Source organism: Convolutriloba macropyga, chromosome 8 (genome assembly GCF_964194025.1).
Source record: "Convolutriloba macropyga chromosome 8, txConMacr16.3, whole genome shotgun sequence".
NCBI classification, from domain to species: Eukaryota; Metazoa; Xenacoelomorpha; order Acoela; family Convolutidae; genus Convolutriloba; species Convolutriloba macropyga.
Genome location: NC_134475.1, coordinates 58,670,316 through 58,692,530, shown reverse-complemented (window position 1 = coordinate 58,692,530; position 22,215 = coordinate 58,670,316). Strand labels below are relative to the sequence as shown.

The window sequence follows — 22,215 nt, the reverse complement described above, 5'->3', positions numbered from 1 at the left end:
GCCAAAACGCTCATGAGAAATAGAACTAGCAAAATAAATACCAACGACTAATAGAAATCGGCATAATGCGTGGAGATAAACCTTGGCCTTCATCAGACCCCGGAATATAACGCTTGAGAGACATGATTTCTCATCACAAAACAAATCTCATGAGAAACGGTGGAAAGTTTCTTTTGAAAACTCAAAGAACTAGCAAAAAATTGTGACTTGAGAACAAAGTAGAGACGCATATCAGAGAAGTCTTCATCGCCAAACTAGCCGACCCTGAAGTACGAAACAAGTTGTTGAAACAAACGGTAGAACCGAGGAAAGCTCTCTAGTTGCCAATTAACATGGAAATTGGGATGTCCAATCAGCATCAAATACAAGCTCATAAAATAGTTTGTTGGGTAAAGAAGTCCCGACAAGCGCTAATGCATTTCAGTATATGCCCAGCACTAGCTCTTAAATTGGTTTCTCACAACAATTTCCCTACACAGGGCTCTTGACCACCAACCTTCCAATGTCCTAACTGCGGGATAGTATGTGTCCCTGGTCAGAGAGGAAAATGCATTGCAAGAGGAAAAACTCGTTACAATTTGGGTTTGTTAAATCAATTTGTTAAAGTCTGCAAAAAACAAATCAAACGAAGTAATTCCTCAAACCAAATGACAAAACCGGTCAACGCAGTAGAAAAAGGAACTCAACGCATAGTTTCAGTGAAAAATTTACACTCATCGACAGGAATATACAAATCACACTACAGTAGTGGAGAAGACAATATGGTTGCCACAATCAACGATGATCTCGAGAAGAACTTATCCCTTAATATGCCCATCAAAATAAAAAAAACTTTTCAACCGCTCTACTCCATGATTCAGGAATAGCATGCAGTACTTCGGATAAGTCACTCGAAACGAGCTTAGTTGACCAAAACCCATATCCTTTGTAGGTAAGCGAGAGCAACAGACCGCAACGCAACTGCTAACATTTTCCAGCGAAACAACTCAATTTGCAGGCAAAATTCGAACACCGGTAACAAGCAATGGCTGGTATATACGTGCTGCCACCTTCACAGTGGTTGCTGATGGCCTCAAACTACTCATCGGTTGCAATCTCTTCAACTAACTCGGACCTGCGGTCACACGATCCTCATTGCAAGAAGGTATTGAAATGAAAAAAAATTCATTACCTAGCGTGACTTAAAGGTAGTTCTTCAGTTCACCAATCTAGTATGTCGAGTGGGAAGATCAAAAAACCGTGCAGCTAAATCAAAATTGCAAACATTTCCACCAGGACACTAAGAAGGGAGATTTAACCCGGTTAATTTGATAAACTAACACAAACTGTGAGCTTAAAGAATTGCTCGACGAATAACATCACAAAACTTACAAATTGCCCAGACAAGTACTTTTTATTACCTATTGAACTCGCGTTTAAGAAAACCAATCTCTAAAACTGGCACTTCATTCAAAATCCTTAGTAAAGCGATACACAAAAATAAAAACCAAGCGCCAAACATTGACACAGAAGTCGAATCAATATCTCAGTGAATTAGTGATCCCGCATCGCAAAGCACTTCATATTTTTCAATTTTAGGTATGGAATATGCGTGCGGCCAAATAAAACTAGATCCTCATACAGTCGATCACTCTAACTTTAACATAATAAGTGGCAAAATGAATCGGGCAATAACCGATTTTGAATTGAGTTCTTCGGCCTCAAAGACTTGAAAGCAGAATTTATAAAAGAAATAAACTACACATTAATAGGATTTCAAAACACCTATCGTTTTGTAGATGTTATACTGATATTTGCCGAACGTTCCCAGGAGAAACATAAAAAATATGTGTTTGACTGTCTTCACAGACTTGATGGGGAAACTCTTAGGATTGATACTACCAAATGTAACTTTTCAAAATTAGAAACAGGTTGGCTGGTTTATCAGGTTTCACCAACAGGATTTTCACCCCTAGAAAGTAAAACATCCGCAATTTTATCACTTAGAGGACCAAAACTATAAAGAAACTTCGTTCCTTTCTTGGATCTGTATTCTCAATAACTAAATTTATCTCAAATCTTTCACCAGTTGTTAGACATCCAGAAGTTAGCATCCAAAAACTATCCATCTTCTCAACCAGAAGTTAGTCATCCATTACACCTTCTTTTACGAAAATCAGTTAAATTTGTTTCGACCGATTCTCTTGAAAATGATTTCAAGAATTCAAGAACTGCATCGCAAAAGCAACTGAAAATTACCATCATCGACACTCAAAACAGGAGTTAAATGCGACGCATGACATGCCGGGCTTGGTGATGCTTTAGAACAACTGTAGACGGGTGTAAACCCATCGCATTGACATCTAGATTCCTAAATTCCTTCGAAGCACAACAGCAATTTTAACACTACTATCGATAATAATAAGCAAAAGAGCACTACTTTCAAGACAAACAGAAAACCATTCAGACAAATTTTATATCGGTCCTCTAACCCGTTGATTAGATAGACTATTACATTACCAAATTCACAATTGAATACACGACAGGCACAAAAATGGGTCTTGTTGATTATGTTGCGCAACACCCAAACCAAAAAGCTAAAAAAGATTCTGCTTACAACGAAAAATTAATTGTCGCAAAATTAAAAATAATTTCAGCCTCTGCAAAAATGTGTTAGATTTCAATCTGCGCCTCATTTTCACAACTTATTTAAAACATTTATTCCACACCGCAAATCACTATGCAAAGAATATAATAAACTCAAAAAAAAATTAGCAGGCTTGATACTCATTTACACAAGCACCCCTTTAACTTGTAACCTGCTAAGCAAAAACCATTAGTATATACCAGCTATATTTCAAATCCATTTAGATATGCATACTCCGCGTCGCAAATATCAATTAAAGCATCACTCGATAGGCGATTTTCTTCTCATCTCAATAATACTATCCAGAATAAGAATGTAAGCATTCCCGCAAGGCGAGAAATGCAATCATTTATGTTTAGTTTACCACATATTAATGGACCTTCCTATCTTAGTTGCAGAAGTCAGACCAAAGACCTGAAATTACTGCTTTTTGTCCAAATTGCTTCCCAATTTTATTAACATTGTCTCAACTCAAAATCAAACTTTGACTGCACTCGTGAACACAAAATCAAAACTGTTCTCGACAAAATCAAACTGTTCTCGTGAACACAATCGCCAAGCTATCCAAATTGTCTAAGAAACGCACAACCAGAGTCCGATTCGGTGAATCAAATTGCAAGGCGAATCAGCCATCTTTCCCACTACTTGCTTTGCCGGCCACATCCACCAACGTCAGCTCGCCTCCCACAGCTAGCCCTTAAATAACCACATTCGACAACATAATAGAAAGGTCTTCATTAAAAGCTTAATAGCCTCCCTTACCAACAAAGATGCGGTGCTCAAAAAAGTAAGCGATTGTTTCCTCACTAATAACGAGAAACGCCCAAAACAGATTAACCGGTACATATTTTACTGCTGCCGCAACCTTCATGTGCGATCTGGGTGTGCATGTTATGATTATTATCGCAAACGTCCTGAGGGTAGCCCTTTTAGATAACATACACGCCACCTGGGGAATGATATGTACGGTCACGCATTTTTGGCTGGCATACCTGGTTTGGGAAATGATTGTCAGTTCAACAGAGTGTAAACCTTGCACTGCAATCGGTAAAAATCATAAAAATCGATCTTAATAAAATCAGTAATTCTTGCTATGCACTTTTGCCCCCATATGCCTTGTGCTGAACCGAATCAGGAATTACAAACTGAATTGGGAGGGTCTATCTATGACGACAAGAAAATGGTAGCGAGACTTTTGGAAGCGTTTTATTAGTTATCAAATACAGAATTTGTGTAATAGAAAAAACATTGATTTTATCGAAGTCTAAGTTAAAGATAATCGGGCTATTGAGAGGGTAGAAAGATTAAATTATACAATTAAGAATAGACTTGCTTTATTAAATTAGAAAAATCGGCTACAAACTTGTTCCTCAAAAAGCATGCATTAAAGATCATCGTCTACCAAACACGAATTTGTAAACAAAAAACAACTAAGGTCTCGCCTTTTCTGTTGTTGAAAATGTCCAAACAACAGCAGAGGAAGCTCTGGAGGAGACAAAAATCTCACCTTTAATATGAACAGTATCTCCTCTCGACCCGCTAGTGAGATATTTGGCCGATTACAGGTGCCCGACACCCGACAAGGATATGATTTTGATGACCGTTTATGAAGCGAAATTAAATACAAATAGAGTTTCTCAAACTCACAAATTTAAAACCGTATTGAACCGGGGAGCACGTAAAAAAGTAGTAAATTTGTTACTATTTTAAAAAATTGTTCTTTTTGTACAATTTTCATTAAGGTGCTAGGTGTATGTGATACCTGTTCATCTTTATTTAATTTAAAGCAGGAACTTGTAGTTGTCGTCTGTTCATCCCTGTTTCAGTACCCAATGCATGATCAAACATTTCTGATCTTATTTGCTATTTTTTTATAACCACTTCAATTTTCACCCATTTCGCAATTTAGCGTCTTTCTGCGACGCCACCTATTGTTTGCTTCTTTTACAAATATCTAAAACTTCCTAAAACCTAAAGGTTGGATGACCATTTTTCGTTCCTGCTAATAAGTGTTTTTCAGAAAAGCACTCTAAGAGCAAATTTTTATTTGAATTATCTCGTAAAAAAGCACGTGTAAAAAAACTCAAAACTCAAATATTTTCAGAACTAAAAGATCTAAAAAGTTCCCTTAACCATTACTATGAGAAGTGGAAGTTAAACTGGTCTGGCGGATCAAATTTAATCAAACATTTTCTATTCCCTGTTTTCCCAAGGTTGGTATTTCCGTGCAGCAAAATTTATGTTTTACCAAAATATTTACTTTCAACAGGAATTACTTTCTTTTACTTTACTTTTCTGAAAGAAATGGTTTTGGGCGAACAAAAATGTTGATACATTGCGGATCTCAAAACCTTGATTTAATGCACTGCATGTATGACTCATAGAAAAGCTTTGTTTTTTTTTTAATTTCACTGCTCATAAAAAAATTTTGTTCCAAATTTGACCTACTTTGTTGCTCAATTTTAAATGTTTGCTGATTTGATGTTCCATACATTTACAATTATTATTTGGATACAACCATTTTTAAACATCATCGTTTCTTCTAAAGTAGTGTGTAAATAAGTTGCTCATCATGATTTTCCATCGGTTTCTCTAGTAGAAGTTGAGCATGTAAACTGCTTTTATCAAAGTTCTGCGTCCCAACGAAACGAGTTGCGCAGGCACGAGATCTTAATTTTTTAATAGAAAAAGACTAATTTTTGAAGAAATAGGGAATTTTATCATTTCTGACACCCTGATAAACGATGAAACGACAAAACTTGTAATGGTTTTGGTAATAGAGAAGACATCCGGAATTGTTCGAGGTGAGTATGATGAATAGGTACAACCCCGAAGTGTGTAAATATCGGTTGCTCATATCATAACAATTAACTGAATCTGAATGAGGTACACTTACCTTTGATTTCATTTGTAAAATAATAAAAGAGAGAATCCTTTTTTAAATAACTGAAAGAAAAACGTTATTAATTTTTAACGTTATTAATACGTTATTAAGTTTTTGTAATCTTATATACCCCTTTTTTCTGCTTGCAGTGATGACGTATTCTCTAAATGAAAGCAATGTGTCAACAAACGTCAGTAGTGCTCGGCACATATTCAAAATAGCTCTCTAAAATATTAATTGTTGGTTAACTTAGCTACCCCCTATTAAAAGCGGTGCCAAAAGTTTGTAGAGTAGATAACTATGTTGGGCCATTTTTTTTTCTTTTTGGTCTTGAAACCAAGGAAATCAATTTCCATCAACAATATTTCAATTCAAGCAAATCTGCTCATCTAACTAAGCGTTCAAGATTAGATACATTATGAGAAATTAAAAATAAACCACAATAATCTAATGAAAAAAAGAATAAAAAGTAGCAAAGAATTTACTCTGTCACCTGGCTGAGTTGATTCTTCATTCGAAGTGAAAATATGTTTTCGGATTTTTTCGAAAATATAATTTTCAGTTTTTCTAAACCAAATTGATATGTACGGGACGAAGTTGTATGTAGGTATCGAAATTTAGAGTTATCTAGAAAAATCATACAGACAATCGAAATTTTTACTAAAAGTTTCTCTCGTATCTCAAATGAAAATATTGTCTTATAATTACAGTACTAAGCAAGTAACCTTGTAAGATTGTTAATGAAATTGCCAGTATATATTTTCTCACTAAGCTGGCATACTCTTACTAAAATTTAAATTCTTTAATAAATAAAACAATGTATGAAAAGTTTTTGACCAAATAAGCTCTATAATCAAATAGTGTCCATTTTTCTATCGTCTAATAATTCTGATCAGAAAAATTGAAACTTGCCAAATTTTTTAAAATTTTGTCTAGTCTAAAGTTGTTGTTTTGTGGCTGATCCCTAAAGCATTTGATTTCTAGCAATAGTCGGCTCTCGTAGAGTAGTCTGCAACAGTAGTCGACTCTTGTAGAATTCTCTTGTAGATCTTGAAAAGTTGTGCATGCATAAAATTGCAGTTTTCCCACAATTTGTTCAATCTAAATTGTGCTATTGATCATGAGGTCTTGTTCATCTTAACTAGTTTAACAAGTAGGTTGATAATCGAAAAAGAAAATGTTCTATTCTAGTTAGATGAATATTTATCTTGTATGATTTTGATGTTAACAATATCTTTCTGTTTCTTGTAAATTTCAGTAAGAGTCGTACGATATCTTAAAATTCTTTTAGATGTGAATTTTATTCTTGTATTTTCCGTCTAAGACCTTGCATGATCTTACAAGGTTTGTACATCAGATGCAGCAGCTTACAAAAAACTTATTAAAAAAATTAAGCGAATCTTGCTAGAGCTACTCTGCAACATCCTGGGATTCGATTGTATTTTTGATTCTACATATATATATATATATATATATATATATATATATATATATATATATATATATATATAATTTCGAACTGTTCGTAATCAACGTTTGAAAACTGCAGCAATTCCTAACATCTACGATTTCTTTGAATTCATGCTGGGGTCATATAGGAAAATTTTGAATTTCATACAGAGATCGTGTACGATTTTGGTTTCATACTAGGATCAAACTAAGAAGTCGATTATGGTCAGTATGAAATCATACATGATTCTTGTATGAAATCCAAGAAACTTCAACCCGGGGAAAATAAAACCCAAAAACTATTAGGATCTGGCAAAGAAAACGAGTGGCTGGCTATACCCTGGGACTCTTTGCACTACACCAGAGAATACGTTCTGTATGAACTCTTCTTCTATGGCTTAAACACCACTCTTCAATCGATCGGATGCGACCTTAGTCATAATGGCTTCCTCAAGGAAATTTACCTGAACAAATTAAACCCTTTTGACGAACTGGTCGAGGTGGAATGTGGGGGTGAAAAGTCCTATTTCCGCATTTACAATCCGCCCAGCGAGAAGGAACCGATACTTGGAGTCTATACAGAGAAACCGACTTGGGTAATTGGGGAATACAAAGGTCGAGAACCCGATTCGACTGACTATGAGTTTGATCATGATCTCGGATACGACAAAATCTATGATGATGGGTTCAAGCTGCAAAGTTACGAGGATTACAAGAATTTGCTTACGTCACTGTTTTACCTTCAAGGAGGTTTCAAGGTCACGGCTTTGGACGATGAAGGTTGGTGGCTGTCATTAGAAAGTTACTTGAATAAACTTTCATCAGGAACATGTTACTTTACTGCAATAAATTGGTCTTCAAATTTGCGCCTCATTTTCTGAATAAGTCAAAGTAAGTGGGAAGGACATTGTTGACTCATTCGAGAACCATAATAGCAATTCAGCTAAAAGTGGTTTTTACGGAGGCCAATGACTATTATTTTCCAAGACAATCAAGTCGAATGATGTTTTCATAATTAGAGGTTTAAATTTACGAAAATAAGACTTAACTTTAGTAAGCGTGCAGATTCGAACAAAAAAGAAGCTTTAATGTTGCATTCCAGATAAATTAAGAGGGTTATCGGATACTTGAATTATTGCCCACAATTATCTAAACCCCAATCAGCTTGTAATGAGGCAGAATAGGGTTAAACTTCTTTGCAACTTTTTTATATCAAATTTGGGCAGCTGTTTTAATATCTTTGGTTTTGGTACCTGGACCTGCCTCTATGAAAAAATCTGAATGCCGATGTTTATGAATGCCGACCATCTGGTTTGTTTTCAGGCTATTTGTCCGTGGCGTGGGTCCAAATACCCCTCACTGAATTAGCCCACAAACTATCAGTTATCGAAGACAGCATGAAATCAAATGACGCTGTTTTCAATTCTCTTTCGAAACTCGGTTGCAGGAACGACTCTGCAAACTTTCTGCAGAAGTTCTACGGGAACCTAATGAACCCAAAAGACACGCTATATGAGGTGAAGTGTGATGGTCAAAAGAATTCCTTCATAAGAGGGTACGGATACCCGATAGTGGATTCAGAGATCTATGAAGATATACCTACAGTTCCTCTCGGCAATGCACACTTTGGTTCGTATTAATTATTTCCTGCGAAAGGAAAATTGTTACATTCATTACTGTCTAACTGACGGCATTCTAGCAATGCAAATTCGTGCAGATTTTTACTCCAACGTCAGTACAGATTACACCATATGTTTAACCTTTGAGCTGAAACTTGATACATCTCGGTATGAAACATACTAAATATGGTCAATCTTGCCAAGATCTTATCATGCTATATGGCAAGATAATATCAAGATATGTATAACTTGCAAGATCTTTGCATTGGTATCAAGAAGCAAGCTCTTGGCAAGATATCTAGGAAAGATTAAATTCAGGAAGCCAGCGAATTTCAGTACTTCACACGCCGTTAGAACAGCCAACAACTTCACGGAAAAAATTTTTGCCTGGAAATTATATGAACAACTAAGCACTGTTTCAGATTAAAAACCAAAAGTGATCCCCAGTTGCAACAATAGAAAACGGAAAATGAAAACATTGCTCAAAAAGAATAAAAAAATCGATTTTCAGATGGAGGTAAATTTTAATTCTAGAAACAATATGAGAACTCAAATTCGTTTTAAAGACAAATAATTGTTTTTAGATATTATTATCAATGACGTCATATTACGCCTCTTTTTGAGGAATTGAAGAAGCAGAAAACAATCTTTTGTTGGGCACTTATTATCGTAATTTTCCCTATGCTTTTAATTGTAGTTTTTTTTGGTAATCTAGAGTCTCCAATGAAGAGAGCATTAAATTGATGTCACAAATTACAAAAGATGACTGTTGTGCTTGACGCGAATAAGGTGAAACTAAATTGAGAATCTTATTTAATATTGCAAAAATCATTCAAAATCACAATTTTGTTTCAAATGGAATTCTTGAAATATGATTTTCGTTCAAATCACGGCTACAAAGTGAGGTTGAGAACGATACCACGCATGCTCTTAAACGGTGAGCTATGATTTTTCAAAAGGACTATCTAATCAACTACAGACAACCCCCCAAAAAGCGTTCCAAATTTGTTGAAATTTAGCCAAAATAGTTTTGAAATTTGGAAAAAATTGTTACAAAAAGTGGTGGATTTTTGTGTCTCTTTAACTTTATTTAAAATAAGATAGATGTGTATTTATATTCAGAAATTTGAATGCAAGCTTGAAAACGATACTTCAGTTAGCATTTTATGCACTCAAAAAATCTTTATTTGCCTGGCTCAAAAAATTGGGCTGGCTTGAATTACATGTCCTCGTATTAAGAGCAGACCAAAAAAAATTTCCGGAAACAACACATTGCCATCAATCAGCACATCCGTCGCTATTTTCATCATATTGCAAAATCAACTACAATTAAATCGAAAAAAATTTGCAGGCTCTCTCATCAGTTCAAAAATAAATTGATGAAAAGGAACGAGTGCTAATTGAAAGAATGAAGGACGATACGAAAAGCCGAAAACTAATATTTTAGTACCAAAGAGAGCAAGTTAGTGCAATCGTTTAGCACTTGACTATATGCAAAAACCAATAGCACTTAGCAATACTGCCAAGGAAATTCAAGTTGATAACACAACAGGAATAAAAAAAACTGCAAAATTTTCGGAATCTAAATGATGATATGCATAAAGCCACTAAATATTATATTAAATTGGCGGGTCATAACTCGTTGTTACATCTTTTGACACGTACTACAGAAAAAAAACTTCTCACACAAATTGAGCATAAGATCGAATAACTTAAAAAAAATAAACTGAATTAGAGAAAGTACTATTTAACTTTGTGCCAAGTTTTCATTTTTTCTCTTAGTGAACAAAGGATATCCAAGAAAAAGACACCAAAAATTATTTACAAAAGACAATCAAAAACAATTGGGAAATTACAAAAGATAGAAAATTTTGAAAATAGGCAAGAAAACCGAGAGCATTTTTTTTTTGAAATTTAATTCAGAAAAAAATAGAAAATATATTGAAAATAGGCAAGAAAATCGAGAGAACTTTTTTGAAATTTAAATGAGCACAATATTTTCAAAAATCCAATCAGACTAAAAACTGATGGAAAACATTTCGAAATTTGTCCAGAAGACTCTGGTAAACAAATCATGGAGCCAAAGTAGAAGAACTTTTTACCAATTAAAACAAAATTTTGAAAAAGCAAACATCAAAAAGCGAAGCGGCAATTACGGACTTCAAAAGGTTACTTATATTGAAAATCATTTTGCAGAAATTTTTTTAAGCAATTGGATTAAAACCGATACTCAACATTTTTAGGATTCTAAAATAAAACTGTTGGCAGACTATTTTTTAGCCGCTGAGCGAAAACTCGTTTTTGCCAAAAGTTCAAATAAACTCGCATTAGTGTTTTGGCTATAAATATTTGTTCGAATGTTTTGTATGCTTATCTGATTTGATTTTTGTTAAATGCGGTTGGTCGAAACACAAATGTAACCATCATCCATCATTTGCTCTCTGCAGTCGCAATGACACTGCCTTATTCATTTGCAGAACTGTGAAGTGTATGTTGTGTTCATTTCAGATTTTTCATTTTTCCCTCGCTTCTAACCCAGTCAACACGGAATAAGGAGGCTAGAATTGGTGTCAAAAATACTTCCGCTAGTCCATGTTGTCATTCTGATTAATAACTGAATGAAAACTTCCAAATTTCATCAAAAATCTTGAGGATCACGGGAAGCATAGCGGTAAAAAATTAGATCAATACTCGCATTTACTGTTCAAAATAACAAACTGTTCAGCACAATCCTTTCAACTGAAATAAAACAAACGGCAACAGTTCGCATTAATTGCTCAGATCAATCTTTTCAAATAAACAAACAAACAGCAACAGCAGAAATGGGTTTAAGGAGATAGCGGTAGAGAACACACTGTCAAACATCAAACAGAGTTAGAATGACATCAAAAGTGTTTCAGGAATCGCTTCAATTAACAAATGAAAAAAGGATTGAAATCAGATAATCACAGATATTACCAATTATAGCAAAACTCTCGAAGAACTGATAAAATCATGGCAGCTAAGCGTCGCTAACTTTCTCCAAAACTATCGAAATGAAATGGAACTTTATCGGAAAAGTTATCACGTTTCACCTGCTTGGTGCTTTTGTAATGTCTGCCGAGTCGCCCACTTGAAAAAAAGAGATTTTTTTGGCAACTAATTTGGTGCTAAGATCCTTCCTTCTCATTTTTCCCGAGAACTTCACTTGGGTTGGCCAAATAGCATTCTTGAATGCTATGAGTCTTTGCAAGATCAACCCAATTGGTTCTGTTTCTACATCATATATCTCCGATAATGACAAATTCGTGGGTAAAATCAGATGCAAGGTCAATAAAATCAACTAGATCGGCACAACGTCTAAATATTATTATTATTAAAAATAAGAAACATAATAATAATAATAATAATAATAATAATAATAATAATAATAATAATAATAATAATAATAATAACAATAAAATAAAAAAAAATTAATATTTGCACGTCCGTGTTTCAGTTCCTGTTCAAACGCACTTGAAGGTAAATTACTGCAAGAATCGTGGAAAGATTCATCTAAATCGGAAGTGCTTATAGGCTGTTCCTCAAACTCTTATAGAACTACCAGCTAATAATAACTGGTTCTGTCCCCTTTTCAGCATCTCCCTGAGTAGGTTATAGCGCAATCTTTTCAAATTCTATAATCAAGATCATTCATAGCATTCATAAATTGGATAATAAACTCGGTCGGTCCTTTGCCAATAGAAACCCCAAAAGACACGGTAAGAAGGAGATGGTAACGTTTTTTGATCGCAAACTGCGGGGTTATAACAGAGAGACCCGCTCCAACATTAAACTCGGTTATCAAACATTTAATAGTTGTATTGGAAACAGATTGATATTTTCAATTAACCTTATCATAATGGGGACCGTAATTTTTTTGGTGGCTAAAATGGGAAGAAACACGTGGAACACGGAATAACAGCATTGAGAAAAATTGAAAAGAAAAGAAGCTCACAGACTCGGTGTACGGCTCTGTCAAATGGCAAACATTATGGTGATTCGGTTGCTCCATTTGTCTTGAAGGTACTTGACTTATATTGTAGACTGGAAGTTTTTGACTATTAGTTTCGTTTCCCGCCTGATTCAACAACTTTCTTGCCTCAAGTCGCCCAGCATTTAATTCCAACGGGGTGTTTACAATGGTAATTTGTCTCTAGGCCATTGCAATTTTAGTCTCGAAGTATTGCGAGTTCGTATTTAACTTGAAGTAATTGGAACAACAGAAAATATCTGAAAGTGAAGAAGTAAGATAATGTTGTGAGTCAGGTATAAATAAATTTCGACAGCCGAAAAACATATCTGCACCAAATAAACGTTGTTCTCATATTGAATACTTATTAACAAATAATTTTGCACAAACTTTTATAATTTTTAACATATATTTTTTGTAAAATATGCGATATCGGGCAAGATAGATATAGATGCCTACTGCCACCCAACTACTCCCCTAGCATGCTTTCAAATTTAATAATGCGATATCGGGCAAGATAGGTTTGTATGCCTACTGCCTACTACCTACTGCCACCCAACACCACCTGTCATGGTTTCAAATCAATTGTTTTGCATTTATTCAGTTATTGATCAGAATAACAACAATAATAACATGGACGAGCGGAGATTTTGTTGACACCAATTCCAGCTCGATTCTGAGATTGTTGACTGGGTTCGAAAAGTCTGAAAAGAACACAACATACACTTCTTCGTCCACCAAATGACTAAGGCAGTGACATTGCGACTGCAGAGGGCAATTGACGGTGGAATTTGAGTACTGGGTATATATAGATATTGTATCCAGTTCAGTACAGTCCAATATCCAATTTACTTCTATATTCACTTCTATATTCACTTCTGTCGTCACTATCCACTACCACTATTCAATATATTCAGTATCCTCTATCACTAATCACTTCTATATTCACTACAATTTCACTTCTATGTCCAATTTAGAATATTTTTCTACAAATGGGAATCACCATTTTGTTCAGTCATAACTGCTTTTGAGCCATTCGAAATTTTCATAAATAAACTGTTTTGTACCTATCATCATGAACCAACTCAAACATCCTGTCCAGATGTAAAGCAGTATGTTCAATGACATGTTTAGATAAATGACAGTATAAAACAGAATGTTTGCACTATGAACAGTAAGAAAAGGAATTATACGACGCGGGAACAATGATTCAGTGATGCTCTCTATGTTTCAAAATGTTTTAGTACTGATTGGGGAATTGAATTGACTCCGGGAAACCAATGAGACCTTAAAAATATTTTTTTCTGAGCATCATTGTGATCTATTCAATGAAGGGCCGATAGTAACAAAAAGTAGCAAAAAAAACTAATTACAAACAAGAAAGTTGCATATAGGTCAAAAACAGCTAAAAAAAATTTAGTAAGCAAGCACTGCACTGTCAAAAAAATCTGTTCAATGACAAAAGAATATTCGATTCGACGCAGCGCATGAACAAAAAACACGCATTTCCAAGTCGTGCAAACTGAAGTAGCCTAATCCATGGGAGGCAAAGCTTTGAATTTATCATTCAGTTGTTAATCCTTGGTCATTAAATGACAAAAGTGACTTTTAGTTCACCCACCTAAAGAGGTAGAATGGCTACCTCTGCCCTCAAAAACTATTGGAGGAGAAGATACTCTCAAAGTGGCTTCACAAGCGCTCTTTCGACTGTTTGAAGCACAAATGCTGCAACATGGATGTCAAAAAGACGGCAACGTTGTCCGCAAATTCTTCGGGAACAGATATGATGCGCTTGACTTTTTATTTGAGATCTACTGCAATGGCGAAACTAGCTTTGTCAGAGTTTATGGGGACATTGATGATGATGACGATAAGGATATTAACTACAACTTCACGAAAGAGAAGCCGATGAACTTTCTTGAACCATTGAGCCACGAAAACTCTTCATCGATCAATGTCCCGAATAGTAAGTCTTGCATTATTGTCTTTTATAAACAAAATCATCAATATAATTAAATTACATTCAGGGGTGAAAGTTTTTTGGGCGAAAGGTTATACTGGGCAAAAAGAATGTACTGAGATATGCGATTAACTTCCACATACGCTTAACTTTAGGTAAACTATTTGAAGACACAGTTTTCATCTTTCACAGGTATTAATCAGTTTCCTTCCCGAATCAAAGCAATATCAAATTCGAGCGGGCTGCTACAGATCACACAATACGGGATCTCTTTATGCATGCCGATCTAACTTGGCAAAAGATATAAAAAATCGACGGCAATGATATATGCCTAGGACTTGTTTGTGCTATAAGTCTCAATTTAAAGACTGGTGGCTGAAAGAAAGAACTTAACTACACACGCTTACTTATTATCAGTTGTGGTGATGGGCCGGCCAAGTTATTTCAGAGATGTGATAATATGTTCGTGCGGAAAGAAGGCTTATAAATTTTACTTGTTCAGAAATAGAAGTTATGTTCGCAATTAAAGTTATGTTTAGCTCTTTGAACAGTTAGATTTTTTGGAATTCTGATCCGAGCAAAGGAAAATAACAGTTATCTGAGGTCGTCGACGGTTGGTCTGCTCATATGACATTGAAAATTGTGGGGGGAATTTATTGCTTTACTTCAGATGCAGCTGTTTTGCTTTTAGTAGTTTCCCTGAGTTGCAAATGTCAGTCAAAAAGCAGTGAAATTAAATTGTGTTAGCGGAGCTTACTCATATTTACTTCTAGTTCTAGTTTGGATTAGGTCCTGGATAATCCAGGGCTAGACTGGCTCTGGTTTATTAATTAGAAAAAGCCTCAAAAGCTAATACATTTTTAATCTATGCGCGCGTTAATTTGTAGATCAGAAGAGTAGTGGCAATTAAGGCTTAAAAGTATGCGGCTGATATGGGGGATTAAATATCGGTTCATTTCTAGCAGCTCTAATGCTACAGTGACATAATAAATTAGGGCTGAACCATAGTATTTCCCAGACTGTTTTTAACTATGATCATATTATGATCAGGTCACTTTTACACAGAACAGACAAGAAATCAATTTAAAATGTATCCGTTTTTAAAACAACTATGAGCAGTTTTAAAACCAGTTCTCTGATTTTCATGACCACATCTTTATTCAAAACCTTGATTTAGTAAGCTTTTCAGAACAAAAAAATCAAACCTATTTCATGGAATTATATATAAATGTTACAATGGACTCAGACCCCCTTCAGCTCCTCCTCGCCACCCCTTCTTTTAAATAGAATTAATAAACAGGTCGTGTCGGGATATGAGGAAGCGATCCGTGTCGGGATTTGAGGAAGACAAAAAAAGTGTGACTGGGTTAGAGGAGCTGGACTAGATCGAAGTGGGAGCTTAGATGCTGTTATGGAAAAAGTTTGGGCAAAGAAATGATTTCAAATAATAGAGCAAAATAGAAAAAAAAACAAAAATTTGTAGCAGATAGGAAACGGAGGAGCCATATCCACTGACAGAGTCAAAATCGATAGTTTTTAAAATGGATCTTCATCAGTTTTCCTTCGCTCGCCACCCATGTCCTCCGACATAGCCTGAGGCTCAATGATAATTTGCAACTAAATTTTTGCTGATGAAATGGATACATTCCTTCAGTTTTTTGCAGTAACACTAGATTCTCTCTAAACGTGGTATTCCAATTCGATATTGTCTGCCCAGTACTGTATCTCAGTTGGTTGAGCTGAAATTAAATAACTCAAAAAAGTTATCCGGTAAAATCTGAAATAATAAATAAAAAAAAGTCTGCAATTTGTGTCCAAATCGTGAAAACTTGGCAGGTTCCAGGCACTTGTATTTAGTGGTTTTGGCGGGTGTTTTTTCCAATGATGTTAGTACGTTACTTGCAAAGTTTTAACATTGTAAGTCATTTTCATTCTCAAAAAGTGCATCGTCCAAAAATTCATTTTAAAAAAATTTCATATATTTTTTTATGATTTTCCTCCGAACATTATGCAAATCAAACCAAGGAATAACAGTTTTTTTCAGTAAAAACATAAACTCGAATCGACTGCAAAAATGAAGTAGCAATATACTCTTAGAATAAAGTGATGCAGTACTGGGCCGACGATATTCAATTGGAAAACAATGTTTCAAAACTGATATGCTATGACATTAGGGTCCGGTTTATCATTATTTCGAGATGAAAAATTAAAATTTAATTATTAAATTATATTTATCTATTGTTGGTTCACTATGTCAACCATTTTGATATGTTCATATCTTGAGAACCCACTTGTCATAATAAACAAGACTGCCATGAATAGCAATATTAATGGTAGTTTCTTCGTCATACAGAACAGATAAATTTTTCACAAAACCCAATCAATTTAATTTATTTTAAAAAATCTATTCATGGTTTCATGAAAACGATTTGATACGTATCTCATAAAAAGCAACAAACTGACTTGAATTTTTTTTACTCGGTGTGAAATAGCTTAAAAGGGTAACACCTAAAAGATATTGAAGGCCAAAATTGTTTCATAGTAGTAATCATAAATTTATTAGCTAACCTCAAATGAAGTTTGTGGCACGTACATCAATCCAAATCGCTTTTATCTTTTATGTTATATTTCCTGCTATTACTTTTCCTTTTCGCCTGATTGTCTTTTAACTAGTTGTCGGACTATTTAAATTTTTAACACAAAAACGGTTTAAATAGGTACAGCCAGGAGAGTATATAGTCGCTGGGCAACACTCTTAGCGCCCTAATAGTCTCTAAATGGACAGTTTATATATGAAATATGTTTTTACCTTTGTTCAATTATGCTGAACATTCATATTGTTAAACATTGCAAAGAGAAAAAGTGCGAATAAAGAGTAATTTCGTGTTAGCTTTTTTCTCATGAGACCTGGATGGAGTTCGTCAATTTTACATTGCGGTGCCTGGCTAGTTACCGCTTAGTAATATCAGTATTTCATATATAGGCAAGACCACTAGCCGAGGGGATCAATGACCATTGTTGAAAAAATTTTCCCGGAATTTGATTCCAAGATGGAGTAATAAAAATTATTTTTTATTTTTTTTCGTAAAATTTATTTTTTTTCGTAAAATTAACCGATGCAAATTGTTTTTGACTGTCAGTATATATTTTCTGCTACAACTTGTTATCTAATTTTTCAAAAGTAATCGTCTGGCCACTTAATTTTTTGCTTAAAAATGGGGCAAACAGCTAAAGCCTGGAGCGCAGCAATTCGCCGAGCAGGTCTCTTTGCGCCTTATTGTTCTCTAAACGGACAATTAACCCAAGCTACTCAGATGAAAAAAATCAAGTTGTAAAAGGCAGTTTCTTGACCACATTGACACCTCTCACTCTGTACACATCGAACCCCCGTCGCATTCTACCACTATACCGATATGGTTGAACCCCACCCCAGACACTCTTTAAGAACCACGTCTTTAACACCCTACCCTCGTCGGGAACTGGAAATATTAAAAGAACGTCCTCGACAGATTTAGGGTATGAAAAGAATTTGTCTGGACCTAAGGTGATGTCCTGGACTTTGGCTGGAACTAAAACAACCGTCCTAGAATTTGACTGGAACTAAAACATACGTCCTGGAATTTGGATGGACAATAAAGGTGTTCCGGGATTTGGCTGGACAATAAAACATGTCCTGGAATTACGCTCGCGACCGTTATAATGACTTGTTTCCAATTTCCTTTAAAGTTGAGGAAATGTGGCGCAATTGGTTAAGCATTGGGTAAGATTGGAGAACGACACGAGGTCGAACCCAAATGCTGTCAGAACTTTTTAGTTTGCCTCATTTTTGCACATGAGAAAAATTTGGTTGAACTTATGGAAAGAATTAGCCTCGAATTTAACTAGGGTCCTTGACCGTGTAATTTAATTCAATATTTACCCCCCCCCCCCCCCCCACCTGGAGTTAATAGGTCTTTTCATAAATTCCAGATCTCGACTAGGGTCCTGCCCACCCCCGCTCCTCCCAACTTTCTAATACGCCCCTAAGCCCACCCAGGCTGCTACCAAATCCAACTTTACAGGTGGTTATTTATGAAGAATCGGAATCTACACTTCTGTTTTGCTAACCCACCTTCCCACACTAATTTGCTGAACCCTCACTACTTTTTTAAGAGCTCAAGTAAGCGTTGTTATATAAAACGTTACTATGGAAAATAGCAGTCCTAATGCGTATAATTATATGATCACCAATCTTTGGGCCAAAAAAGACTAGATCAGAAAATCGGCTATCATTTTACTGACAGATAATGTCTCTGAAAGACTAGTTTAGATTCAAAGTTCCGACTAGCTTTCACAGTTAAGTTTCGGTAAAACTGCTGGTCTCAATTGGCATTCAAATGCATTAGTAAATTCCGGTAGTTTACAGTTTTTATAACTTCAGGTTATTTCGGTTGAATTTATATCTTGCACACTGGGAGGTGTTCCATTTTTTATCAAGATATGCAATTACAAATTTTAAATCAAATAATGGCCCAGGATTGATAATCATACAAAAAGCTTGTAATAATGATACAGGGACATATGATTCTTTTTTTCATTACACATTTCCTGGTTAATTACAAAATACTTTTTAAAAGGAAAAAAAATATGATTGGTTTAAAAGAATTCATAATCTTTTATATTAATACTTACCGTACGAGCGTCTATCGGTACCAAAAAAATGTACTTCCAAAGAGAGTGGCTAGCGCCATCCGGCGCCGCCTTTCGTTCAATGCGGAAAGCGCTTAAATTTTGGTAAGTGGTTTCCACAAATTGACAAAGTGCCTTAAAATGAAGAATAGGATCAGACAATTGTGAATATTAGTTGCGTTCAACTGCAAGGGCATTCCACCAAATTTTAAACAATTTTGAAAGAAAGCAACCATAAGACAATTAAAAAATCGTACCTAAAATTTATTGCAACCATTTTCCGCAAAATCAGATATTTCTTTTTTATTAATCTATTATTCTATTACACATTTTTTTATCAACAAGGTGCTTTAACTCCTCAATAAAAACAACAAAGTCTACGTATTTTCATTAAAATTGGTTTCTTCTCTCAGTCACATTTCTCTAAACAAAATACAGATAAAACGACGAGTAAATATTAAAGGGAACAGAATCAAGAGATATAAGTTAAATGATGAAATGAAGTATTGAAATCTTGCACAAAAAAATCTGCACAAATTGAACTGACGAGGAACATAATTCAGAAAGAACTCTGCTTGAGTTCGATGAGGCGCCGTCGAAAAAAGTTTCGATTGAACACTGTGGGGTCGCGGGTTTTACTTGGCGCCTCAAACAAAAAAAAATTATTTGTTTAAAATCGGAACACATCAAGAGACATCTAATAATTCCAAAAGCTAATAAGTTTCAAGTGGCAGTTGAGAATAATGGTTAATTGTAGAATAGTCCATTATTTTAAAAACCGTTTTATAAACTTTTGGTTTTAGATATCAATTCCAGAAATATCACTCAATAAATGTTGTTTAGTCTTAAATGCAGATTGCTTGCTCAAGTTGATGGACAGTTTCAAAAGATTGTCTTATAATCAACACTATTCAGTTAAAAAACGTGTCCTTTTTTCTTTGCTATTTTTCTTGGTTAGTGGTTCAAAAGAATGTGCTTGCGCCTTCTGCAAATTTATCACCACTTCCAATGGATTTTCTCTAGGAGCTGCAGTTCGTTTCCTTGCCGTTGTGGAGGCGTTGGACTCTGTGTCCGTCATAGAAACCTCCGTCGAGAAGTCAAAGTCTTTCATCTTAGTCATTGCAGAAAAATCACTCATTTTAAATCAATCGAATGTTTATCATTAATTGCAGAAAAATCCTTCAGTTGTAATTCAATGTTTGTGAAGAGAAGTAAAGATTAAAGTGATTTTGGAGCATATATAATAACATTATAACGGAGCAAGAAATCGTTGAGCCATATTTGCTGTTTTTCCATTCATGCTCTGTTTCTATGCCCTGTTTCTTGCTCGGTTTTCTAAATAATCGACAGATATGACAAACACTTTCATGCACATTGAAAACTAAAATGAGGGATTACTGTGAAACTAATCTGCTGCCTAATTTATGTTCTTTTGCTCTTTACCGTCTTTTTAATCTTAAGCTTTCATTCTTTGTGTATTATGCTTCTCTTGTTTGGATAATTATTGGTGTTACCTTGTGAAATCTAGTGATATTTTGGGTTGTTTTGGCTTTGGGTTTGTAAAAGTGCGAAATCCAGTCCTAAATTATGTGAAATGGAATTACACGAAATGACGCAGATGGCTGTTCCCATCAAAAAATTTTTGCGTCGAAGAGCAGTTTTCACTGTTCAGCATCCAATTAAAAAATGAAAACCACTGACTTCATAAAGGGCACCACTTTTTTGTCCTCAGAACTATGTACCCGCAAGGTAATAATAGGAAAATTGAAATCTGGTAATAAAAACACGTATTTACTCAAAAATTTTATACCAGTAGACTCTCGTAATGTAAGGAATATCAGCCATTGATCTTATTCCATCCACTTTGATGACAAAATATTAATCGTTTATTTTTATGATCATCTATCTTATTTCCTTTTATGCTTAGGTGATGAGAACTCAAAAATAAACTGGACATTTGACCAAACCTACAACTCATTTGACGCTGTTGAATCAACTGAAAAGAACCTATTCGAAAACCCCGTAACCAGGAACTTTCTAGAAGATCTCGGATGCGTAGAAGGTGGAATGTTCATTAGAAGAGTTCTGAAACACGGCGGAGACCCTATGGACAAATTGTTTGAGGTTTACTGTTCTGGAAAAGTGTCTTATTTACGAGTATACGGTCAACCAGTAATGGTTTTGAAGTACCACGTGGATGTATCAGACAAAATGCCAACTCAGCCGTTTTGGAAAAACATCAAGAGTCAGTTGAAGAGTCCAGAAATCTATTTTTTACATTTTTTTGGAACTGATCTTGTAACTTTTTTGCCTGCATCTCAGAATCTTGATAAAAAGAAACGCGTTTCGGGTAACATCTTAATAATTTTTTTGGTATCTTTTCCGTTTGTGCCCCCCAGCTTAGTGGGCGCATTTTATTTGCACCCCCAGACGCACGTGCCATATTTTTACATATAATGGTTCACTATGTAATGGCACGTGCTCTGTTACGGGGGGGGGGGGGGGGCATAACGTACTAGGGGGTGGGGGCACAAACGGAAAAGATCCGCCGTCGTTAATAGACTAGGGTAGTTTCCTCCAGTGTTTATTTGGGACTTTCACTTAGCACTTTACTTTTTGCACGAAACTACAGCACGTTACTTTTGTAAAAAAAATAGCACGTGCGCCTTGGGGTGTAAAAGTTATATTTACAAACGGAAAAGATCCCAAGTAAGATATATCCCAAACTTTTCAAAATTCTTTCATTTTCAAAATGAATAATCTAAGCAATGCTTTCAATGTTTTGCTTGGTAATCTTTCGCTGTGTAGGCTTTTCATAGCTTTCAAAGCAAAAACCATTTTAATTGTTATTTTGGTCACCCAGTTTTCAAATATGCCCTGGTCGAGCTATCTGTTCACAAACCTATATTGGACGAGCTGCTGCAAGAGTCTCTTACAAGATAGGCGTTATCATTCGCAATGCTCTGAGAAAGTAGATGATTTTGAGCAAAATCTCATTATTTTGAGAGAGGTGCAGTT

The 22,215-nt window shown here is 35.2% G+C and overlaps 1 protein-coding gene across 2 annotated transcripts in view; it reads left to right on the top strand.

Moving 5' to 3' along the window:
• The window catches only part of LOC142344873 (uncharacterized), a 148,352-nt gene that overhangs the window by 34,359 nt on the left and 91,778 nt on the right, over positions 1-22,215 (top strand). For both annotated transcript variants that reach the window (XM_075396910.1, XM_075396909.1), the window contains exons 8-11: positions 7,266-7,739; positions 8,283-8,588; positions 14,182-14,535; positions 21,125-21,442. In XM_075396910.1, coding sequence (XP_075253025.1) covers positions 7,266-7,739; positions 8,283-8,588; positions 14,182-14,535; positions 21,125-21,442 — 1,452 coding nt within the window. The remainder of the gene's footprint in view (positions 1-7,265; positions 7,740-8,282; positions 8,589-14,181; positions 14,536-21,124; positions 21,443-22,215) is intronic.